Source organism: Gobius niger, assembly GCF_951799975.1.
Source record: "Gobius niger genome assembly, chromosome: 19".
In the NCBI taxonomy this organism is placed as follows: domain Eukaryota; kingdom Metazoa; phylum Chordata; class Actinopteri; order Gobiiformes; family Gobiidae; genus Gobius; species Gobius niger.
The window spans coordinates 15,049,816-15,060,052 of NC_136870.1; the positions used below are offsets into that span (position 1 = coordinate 15,049,816).

Sequence of the window (10,237 nt, forward strand, 5' to 3'; positions counted from 1 at the left end):
TGATGCGTCGCTGTCGGTCACTACGCGTGCGCTCAGTCATGTAAACAGAGCACAGACAGCAAAAGCTTCTCCTCCTCTCCTCTACGGACCCAAACGGGAGTGAAGTTAGAAGCATCCAAGCTCTTCCACGTTTTCCCTATTTAAACACCGTTACATGAGCCTTTACATGATCCAAGTATAGTTAAAATTAAAACATGTCTATTTTCTAAGCGGATAAAAAGGGGAACTATGTTGCAACTATGTGGCGTAATAACACCAGGAGCTTGACGTCCATGCAGGGAAGTCAAAGTGCCCCTAAGATATTACTACGCCTTGCAATAGTTCCCCTTTTCATCCACTCAGAAAATCAATGTTTTAATTTTGTGTAACTATACTCGGCTCAGTAACCGTGTTTAAATCTACACCTCCGTTTGGTTCCATAGAGGAGAGGCTTTTGCTAACGCTGTCTATGCTCTGTTTATGTGACTGAGCACACACGTAAAGACTGGACAGCAACGCATCAACTCGTCTAAGCTAAGGTAGGAACATATCTCACTATTTAAAAACGGTGGCCTGTTCCTTTAATATGAAGTGCATCACCACTTTACAGAATCCCATTCACCTGATAAAGTTCAATGTGACACATCTGACCTTTATTTATTTCAGTCACAACATACAGGAGGGGCAATGATAGAGACCTCGCTCACACAGAAACTGCAATGGTTTTAGGGACGCTTGGACACCACCCAAGTGTTGTACCAAACAGCAGCTGTGGACAGATGTTACCCGATAAAGAAGTGTAAATAGCTGATGAGCAATTTGTATCCTACAGAGATTTGTTTGTCAGCTGAGCCTGAGCTGTGTGCGGTGATGGCTTCTTGGAAAATGAAATGCATGGTCAGCCGAACTGGAGAGGGCTAAATAAGGCAAGTGACATTTATATAAGGTCTAATACTGTATGTTCTCACTGGGGACAGAAACAGCCTCAGGTGTATACTGTCTAGGTTTTCTGTAAAAGGATACAGACCAGTATTGACCACAGCAGTTCAGAATCTGTCCCCGTTGGATGAAAAGTGACAGACTACCCCCTAAGGGATGAATAATTGAAAAGAAGTGCCATCTTGAATTAATAATTTGCCTTTTACATTAGATTTTACTTTATGCAGTGTTACAGTGTTATGGAAACCGTCAACAGGTAGAAATAAAAATTGGAAAAACATGTTGAAAGGCAATCCTCTGACTGTTTTGTCTTTTCAGCGCATGTTGAATCATTCAGTCTTTTAAAGCTCACCTCATTTAAACCTTACAATTATACTACAATGTTTACAGTTTCAATACACGGAATACACAGCCTGGGATCTTCAACCACTGGCTCCCCGGCCTTTTCCAAAGGGCACAGGTTTTCAACATTTCAACATAAGCATGGAGTTGATGTCTTGGGGAAAGACTAACAAAAGGAAGCAAAGAAAACAAAATATTTGTTTCTGTGTTGAACTATCATCTAATCTTAGCAAATAATCTAGGGGTGTACTCCACCTAAATCAGATTGTCTACTCAACTATACAAAAATTAATTAGCATTCTGCCGTATATTTTATTGTTTTCCTGTAAAGATGGCCATTGCTCTCTTCAGCATTTCAATTGAGGCACAAAACATGTTTCCTAAAAGTTGACTTGATTTACACAATCTCCAACGTTTCTAGTTCATAGTACACAAGTGTTTACAGTAGTCTGAGGGATGCAATGCTGCTGCCATCTAGTGGCAGAGGAGAAACTAACCATAATTTGCCTGTAGTAAATGTACAACAAACCTGTTTTGCATTGAAATATTTATTTCAAGCTATAGATCATTTTTACATTTTGACAATCCTACATCATCTTCTTCAGTTTTATCTAAGGTCATTTACAATTTAAAAGTATAAAAGTCCTGTATGGCGCTCCCGAAAAACAAGGCATCTGAACACTGTGTCCTTCTAGCTGTACAATACTTAAAAAAATACGCTCATTTAGACAACATACAGCGGAGAGGTCTGTAGTGATCGCAATGACCAAAATGATACACATTATGGAGTTTACAAGGAAATAGAAATATACTGTTTGAAAATAGTTTCACGTTAAAACTGAGGTGGTTGAGAGGTTTTAACTTGCATAAAATTGCCAAAGATATAATACAGTGATATTCAGATAATTCTAATATTGTAAAGATCAAAGCTCAATGATTCCTTAAACAATCCTATTAGCAGGTATTGGCCAAAGTTAAATAAATAAAAGTGTCCATGTAAAAGGCATGTTTAAAATGGTAACAGAAACAATATACAAACCCAGAGGACTTTTTTAACAATTAAAATCACAGGTTACCAGTAAGAGCTGAGTCCATGAGATCATCGTCTTCATTTCTCATGTACATTGGGCTGGATCTGGAAGGCCGGTCAGAGCCCATCATTGACAGACCTGAATCCGAAGCAGAGATGGGGGAGCGGGACCAATTGTCTGCTTTGATAGGATGAGAGGATGAGCCCATTGACATAGAAGACTTCTTTTTCTCCTTGTCCCGGTCCCGATCTCTGTCTCTATCCCTCTCCCGTTCCCTCTCTTTCTGCTTCTTCTTCTCCTTTTTGTGCTTTTTGTGCTTTTCCCCTGAACTCATTGAGCTCACGTAATCCTGGGGAGGAAGAGGCCTCATGGTTTGGTCGTCATCTGAACTCGGGCTGTTTTGATGGGACTTTTCAGCCACGGAGCTGCTCCCTGACTCGCTCTCGCTGTCGTGGTTGAGTGGGGTGTACCCCGGGGAGCGGCTGTGGCTCGGGGATGAACGATCGTGCTTGGGTGTTGATCCGCTGAACAAGGGTGACGCTTTGAGGCTTGAAATCTGTGGTCGCATTGAATCCCCAGACCCGTCGCCCGTTTTCTGGAGGGATACTTTAGTTTTGATGCTCGGGGAACCGCCATCAGGTTTGCTAATAATAATTTTTGCCAAACCCGTTCCCCCCACTCCTCCGCTTTTAGAGTCCATCTTTTTATCTCCGCTGCTTCCTCCTGATACGGAAACCTTAGCTTTAGCTTCTTTGTCTGATTTTTCACGCTTGTATTCCCCACTCTGTGAAGAGGAGCTGTGTTTTGAGGGGCCGATGTTGGGAGCTCCACCGGTGGGGGCACTTCCAGGTCCGCTTCCAGGGGTTGATCCGGAGCCGGTGCCCCCTCCCTGTGGCCCAAGCTCACAGCCATCCTCTCCCGCACCACCGACACTCTTCAGTTTGTCGATAACGGCTGTAAGGGAGGGCTTTTTGTTTCGACTTGGGGACTTTCCTTTGGCGTTTGGGTTGTTTGAGTTGTTTTGATTGTTTGCTCCACTACCAGAGCTACCACTGCTGCTGCCACTGCTGCTGCTACCACCTCCGCCCCCGCTTCCACCCCCGCTTCCACCCCCTCCACTGCCACCATACTGAGACTGTGAGCCTCCAGAGAACCCAACCCCACTAGATGAAGAGGAAGAGCTTGAGGATGACGATGCTGACCCACCCGAAGAGCTCCCACCCGGTTTTTGAGAGCCCATTCCACTGGAGGACTTTGACCCACCAGACCCACTGCTGCCTGAGCCAATAGGAGACTTTGCCTTTGATGAGGGAGGCGTTCCTGGCACTTGAGACTTCATTGGGGAGGACATTTTGTCACCTGAACTGCTGGAGCGCGAGTGTGACGGGGAGATATTGGGCTTCATGCCTGGATTCATTAGAGACCCAGTTGGCTTGCCACCCTGTGATTTGATTTTACCACTGCTACCCATACTGCTGCTGCTGCCCCCAGGTCCCGACAGCCCATGTTTTGTGATTGGAGAGGAGCCGGGCTTGCCTACTCCCATTCCCTGAGATGAGCTTTTGGACTGGGATGAGCTGCTCCCCCCTCCTGAACCTGTGTTACCGGGTTTGGAGCTGCTGCCCTGTGATGACCCTTCCTTCGTCTTGATCTTTCCTGAGGAGGAGGAGTGTGAGTGGTGGCTTTTGCTGCTCCCAGTTGCCCCTCCTCCGCTGCTACTTGTGGTGGAACTACTGGAGCTATCCCCACTGTGAGATGAGCTTTTCCTGCCTGTTATGGTCCCTTTTCCAATCTGGATAGTTAATATAGGAATTCGTGGAGGTGTTTGTGAGCGCCCTGAACTACCGGGTGACTTTGAGCCCCCGCCACTGCCCCCAGAGCCCGGTCCTCCACTAGGAGGGGTGTAGGGCCTTCCTCCTGAGCTGTGTGAAGGGGACTTTCCCTCAGGGTCAACTTTTTTGCGCTTAACAGGTTTGTCTTTAGATTTCCCCTCACTCGAGGGTGTCCGGCTTCGCTTTACCTGTTTACCCTCTGATGCGCTGCTCCCCATTACTGAACCTGTGGTTGCACTTCCTCCATTCTCATCTTTTGGCCTGGTCACACCAGACTGCAGCTGTTTCACTTTAGATTCAGCATTTTTAAAATCACTGCTCGCACCTCCAAGTCCTATCATTATTGGGCTCTGGGAACCACCACTGTGAGTGTCTCCTAAATCTGGAGCTCCCAAAGGTGGTTTCCCTCCCCCACTACTGCCACCGAAAACTATCCCTCCCATGTCAAACGGGTCTTTGAGCGAAGGGTCTGGCGTGCTCTGACCATGAGGGGTTGGGTTCTGAGGAGTTCCCGAGGGTGTGTTCTGCTGGCTACTTCCACCAAATCCTTTTACCAAGTCCATGTCTCCATCAGCACTTGGTGAACTATCGTCAAAGTAGTTTTGAGAAAAACCATGACCAGAGGCCAAGAGGTCAGGGTTAAAGTCAGCAGCGTCTGGAAAGAAGTTTGTTGAGGATGAATCACTGGTGGGAGTAGCTGCTGTTGCAGTTGCTTCAGCGATCAAGTCTGCAGCATCAGTGAAAGGATTTTCATTGCTATTGGTGTTGAACAAGTCTGAATCAAAAACTGCACTTCCTTGGCCAGAGCTAGAGGAATCTCGGATGGGCGTGCCAAGGGGACCAGCATCCTCTCCACTGCCCATTGGAAGCTGAGTCGCCCCAGTGCTTTTACCTGTTTGATCAGGTAAATCGGATAATATTTCAGTGATATCAGGACCAATACTGTCAGAGCTCGAGAGACGCACAATACGCGGCGGCCCAGCACCTGGGGGTGGCTGCTGTTGAGATGGAACATGGGACTGTGCATAGGGTATGCTGGGGCCAGAGGGAGGGGTCTCACACTGGCTGGGTGCCGGTGTAATGCTGTGGGGAGTATCTAATCCATCACCTGCAAGATTCACATCAAATATTGAATTTTGAGACGCATCCACATCCATGGAGAGCAGCTCACGGTGAAAGTCATCTTCATGTGTGACATTGTGATGTGGGGGCAGAGGGCCCTGTTGGCCCTTCATGCCCCCAGGAGCTGCACCAGGTAACACTCCAACCTTATCCGTAGGCCGCCGCGGCTTCTTCTTCCCTTTTGAGACGCTTCCAGGGCAGTTAGTTCCCATTGTCTCTGTGCGTGGTGAGCCTGATGAATTTTGACGCTCCAATGGACTCGAGCCATATAGCGCTGCAAAGTCCTGTGTCGGGTTGTCCTTCAGTAAATTCATGAGCATAGGATGATTCTTGGTATTGCTGGCAGGTGAGGATGTTGGAGGAGGGGTTTGGTGAGGCTGTGGTGCATTCTGAGAACTGGGACTGGAGCCTACATTTCCGGTTATCTGTAGCAGGCTTGTCAGGATGGGATTCTGAGTCACTTTGTTGTAGTCGTCTGCATGACCTTGACCTGCCTGTTGTTGTTGTTGCTGTTGTTGTTGTTGTTGCTGTTGTTGTAGCTGTTGCTGTCCTGTTGCTCCGCCTTGTGCCATACACTCTCCCCCTTGACTCTGTCTCTCCGACCGTGACATCCCAAATAAAGAGGAAATGGGTCCAGCATAGTTAGGGCCCCCAGCAGATCCGCCTACAGTAGGCGTGTTCCCCCCTGTGAGTCCAGGTATTCCCATAGGATCTCCGGCTGCCATGTTGTATGTAGGGCTGCCTGAGGGCGGCAGGTTATTCTTCACCATAGTTTCCACTGTCTGTGCGATCAGGGAAAGAGCTGGAGTGTCTGCCTGGATGGTCTCAGCCTTGCGTCTTATGGCTCTCATAGTGACAGGAATCGACATACACCTGAAGGAAAAGTACATTTGTTGACGCACTTCAAAAAGCTGATTTTTGACAGAGAATAGCCAAGTTTATCCTACCTTTGTACGACTTTAGTGATGAACTCATCAGTGCATATGAGGGCATCTGAGAGGCCTTTATATAGTTTGCAGGATACTTGGCGAGAGTCAATGACCTCCATCACAACTAAAAGTAAAAAGGAATAGAGGATGCAAGATAAAACAACACACTTTATTAAGATCTAAAACTAGTTCCAGTTTTTGGACTTACCACAGACTAAGGATTCATTGACAGGATGTTGGAACGAGACACTAAAGCTAGAGTCTGTGAGAGGACAAACTTCAAACTGTAAAAGGCCTGCTGTATCTGAAGACAAGACAGAAACAAAAAAAATGCTACTTATCGTTTTTTGGACCATTTATTTTTGGACGATTATTTTTGACCAAACATTAAAGTATTCACCCTCTTTGAGAGACGTCTGTTTGACACAGCTTCCAATCAGCGTATTGTAGGCACCTTGGTGCCGGATAATGTCCAGCAAGAGGGGTACCTGAGCTGGATGGCGGAAGGGGATCTTGGTCACCAGTGCCCCCTGGAGACAATGACCGTCCTGCACTGGGGCATCTCCATTTAGGAAATAGCAATGCTGCTGATCTGGCAAAATCTACGGAAAACAACTGTGTTTATCATTTCTGTATCAAGTGACAACAAACCTTTCTAGAAATGAGATACAGCTCAGCTGTTAACATAATAGCTTGAGTAATATTTGAAGTTTTTGTGGGAAATTTAAAAAAAAAATAGTTTGTACACTTATAAAAGTCACTTAGACAGAAGATGCTTTTGTGGTTGCACCAATAATACCTTAAGTAGTGCCACAGTGTTTTGAGACAACAAAAATCTCAACCTCAAAAAATATGCGATGACAATACACTACAATTTAAATGTTTGAATTACTCACCGAGTAGAAATGCATGCTGTGTTTCAACAATGAGGCAGCATTTTCTTCCTCCAGAAGCTGAAGCTGGCTTTGGACAATTAGCTGATAGAGAGGAGAAAGGCTTGGGGGGCTCTCAAACACAGGGACGGCTAAAAACAATGATAAAAAATGAAACTAGTAACAGTGTTCTCTTCCTTGTGACATGTTTTGTTGATTGACTTACATGTAGCATTGCCCAATTTTTGAATAAAGGACAAGGAGAAAGGCATTGGTCTGCTCATCTTGAGGAAAAAGCAAGCTGGCAAGTCCACACTGTTTGAGTTGGATACATTTGAGAAGGATGGGGTCCTACAATAGACAATATAAAACTTAGGTGCATCTTAATTACTCAAATCAGTGTTTTATCAAATGTATTGCTGTATTACAACATCTTACCCCTTGTTGTCCACTGGGTGCGATCCAACAATGAGAGGAGCAATTGGAAGTTTGTAGATTGCGGATGTCCCTTCAATCGTCACGGACACACTAACACCTAGGGACTGTGGAACTGCAATAAACCACATACACAATTAAAACTCTGTTGTGAAGCGCAGTATGGTTTATTTTATTTTTTACCATTGCTGTCTGTTAAGTTGAGTTGGGAACCCGCCCCCTCCTCGAATATGTCATAAGGGGACACATAACACTGAAGTGTAACAAGGTTTCCTCCACTTCTGGCTGTTAGCAGTCCAACACTGCCATGAAGAATAGTCTCCACTGTAGTAGCATTAGTTGCCAATCTACAAACAAAAACAGGTTATGTCCCGTTGAACTAGAATCCCAAGAAGTTTGTTTAACAAACGAAAAAAAAGGTACCTGAACATGTGCATCATCTTTGTGAGATCAAGCTCCAAAGATTGGAGGGCAATGTACATCTTTGTTTTTAATTTGCTGTGAGAAAACAATAAAAGTAACAAACAGACACTTAAATTTGTTAAGTTCATAAAATACTTAAAATCTTTGAACTTACTTATCTCCAGGCAGTTTATATAATTCAACTAGTCCTTTTAGGTGTTTGGAAAATTCTTCAAAGTTCTTCTCTCTAATGCAAAACAAAAAGAAGCAATCAAATAATATCATTTAAAAATAGTAACAATACATGAATTTCTTCTGACTATTGGCATTTACTCACCTTAGATGTTTAATCAGCTCAGAACAGCTCTAAAACACACAAACATACAAAGATTAGTTGTGTTACTGTTGATGTTATTACCCCTCTGTCCTTCACTGTTATACTAACCGTGGGATTTTCTCCCTGATGAGCCACCTTGACGTCCACTAGCTGACCTGTAGGGTCCAACTGCACTTCTACATAAAACATATCTGATGTAATGTAACACTCTGTCCCTGATGGACTGAGATGAGAGCCCAACCTGCACAAATAAACAAGAATACTTGTCTAATAAAAAAAATCTCTAAAAATCATTGATGAAAATGTCTTATAGAACCAAGATAACTCACATGTTCTGTCGAGCGATTGATTCTAAACGATCAGTCATTGAAGACAGAGATGTCACTGAGAAAAGAGAAAAGGATCATTCAATTCATTAAAAAGAAACAAAAAGTTTCAGTTTGTCTCAGTCATTTTGGCTGCCTCACCCTTCAGAGCCTTTTGCAGAGTCTCCAGACAGGCAAGCAAGAGTTGGTGACCTGCTGCATTCATCACCCCACGCTTTTCCTGTGAAATCATAAACAGCAGTGGGTTAATCCGTATTATTATGGAGGTTCATGGTGCATGTTGGTAAACAAATTGGATTAATAATAACCTACCATTGCTTGTCGGACCACCTTGGAGGTCTCCTGCCATGGCCGTGAGGCGTTGTGTTTGGCATGAAGCCTCTCCAGCAAAGCGGTGACACGGCTCTGCTTCTCTGTCTCTACACAGATTATGAGAAACGATTACTTTTTATCACAACCTTTGAGAAATAAATTAAAAGTGCATGAGGTTCAACATGACCATTTCCTTCAGTTTACAACTGCAGTGGCTTTTCAATGGCACACTCTACTGTGACAAGTTATTCATAATGACGTCGAGGGACATATAATCTTACCAATGAAAGCGGGTTAAGAGTCTGAAATGTAAGGCCGTCGGGCTGTTTCTTTTTCTTTTGTCCATTACAGCATATTATTATGCACAAAAGTCGCAACAGGACAAATGCAACAATGTTACTACAAAGTTGTTATTGTTATTGTTGGGTATTATGGCGTGATGCTACGCATGGATACTGCTGTTTGACCAAAACCGAAAGCTTTTGGCCAAAGTCAATACTGCTAATAAAGGCTGATGTAGAGACACAGACATAGACTCTAATGGAGTCTACAGCCTAAGTATAACTGCGTAATAACGAAGAGTGATCTTCAGTGTAAATCTATGAAACTATTAGCTGTTAGCCCATTAGCCCGAGCAGAGCGAAAGCCCTGACAGACTCAGAGTGCGGCTGAATCATGTGAAAAACAACACTGCACTTTTGTGCATGAACTTACCTGAAACATCCTCGGCTTTTATCCGATCTAGCTGAGTTTGACTGCATCCTTGAGAAACAGAGAGAGTTAGTTCTCTCGCTGGGCTGTTGCTTTGCAGTGTAACTCCAGGCCCGGCCGCCATTGTCCCCCGTCCCCGCTTCGCCTTCTCGCCTCCCAGGCTTCCGTAGTCACTGCTCAGCTGTGGTGTCTATGGGCAGAGCGTGTAGTTTGGACTTTTTGCAGTTTATTAAATATCGGAGTGTGGAATTGGAAGTTTTTTGTTGTTTGTCTTTTTTTTTTTAATCAAGGTAGATTGTTTTCCCCGTATTTATGAAGTGAAACCACCATGACTCTTATGCGAATGGCTTTTTAAAGCTGCTTTGACAAACTATATTACTAATAAAACCTATATTTTACTAGTTTGCATTTCTAAATGATCGTATAGGTCTGTAATCTTACCTTCATTTACGCAGTGTGGGAAAGACAATGGTCCAATAAATACTCCAGATGGCGTAGCATCGCCGCGAGTAAATGATTCATGTTTTGCCAAAAGCAATGAAGCGCCTAAAACACACTGCACAATTAGAATAATCGTGTGAAATGACTTCAAATGTACGACAATGCATTATTATAACCTGAACAGTGTTTCTCTGGAAATGCAGCCTTCATTCTTCATTCATAAAGGA

General features: G+C 44.2%; 1 protein-coding gene across 1 annotated transcript; it reads right to left on the reverse strand.

The window, feature by feature from the left end:
* Positions 1-1,659: 1,659 nt before the first annotated feature.
* Positions 1,660-9,718, reverse strand: med1 (mediator complex subunit 1). Its single transcript, XM_079576945.1, has 16 exons — positions 9,573-9,718; positions 8,859-8,965; positions 8,688-8,766; positions 8,550-8,604; positions 8,329-8,461; positions 8,221-8,249; positions 8,059-8,130; positions 7,905-7,979; positions 7,665-7,828; positions 7,485-7,596; positions 7,273-7,397; positions 7,071-7,198; positions 6,575-6,776; positions 6,383-6,478; positions 6,193-6,298; positions 1,660-6,118 (listed from the first exon to the last, which is right to left on the reverse strand). The coding sequence occupies exons 1-16, from the start codon at positions 9,691-9,693 to the stop codon at positions 2,326-2,328; spliced, it is 5,397 nt and encodes a 1,798-aa protein (XP_079433071.1). The 5' UTR covers positions 9,694-9,718; the 3' UTR covers positions 1,660-2,325.
* Positions 9,719-10,237: the final 519 nt, after the last annotated feature.

Coding starts and splice junctions, on each gene's coding strand:
- med1 (XM_079576945.1), bottom strand. CDS start 9,693: ATGGCGGCCGGGCCTGGAGTTACACTGCAAAGCAACAGCCCAGCGAGA. Junction 8,250..8,328: donor ATCAGGGAGAAAATCCCACG/GTTAGTATAACA, acceptor TGTGTGTTTTAG/AGCTGTTCTGAGCTGATTAA. Junction 7,597..7,664: donor CAACTTAACAGACAGCAATG/GTAAAAAATAAA, acceptor GGTTTATTGCAG/TTCCACAGTCCCTAGGTGTT.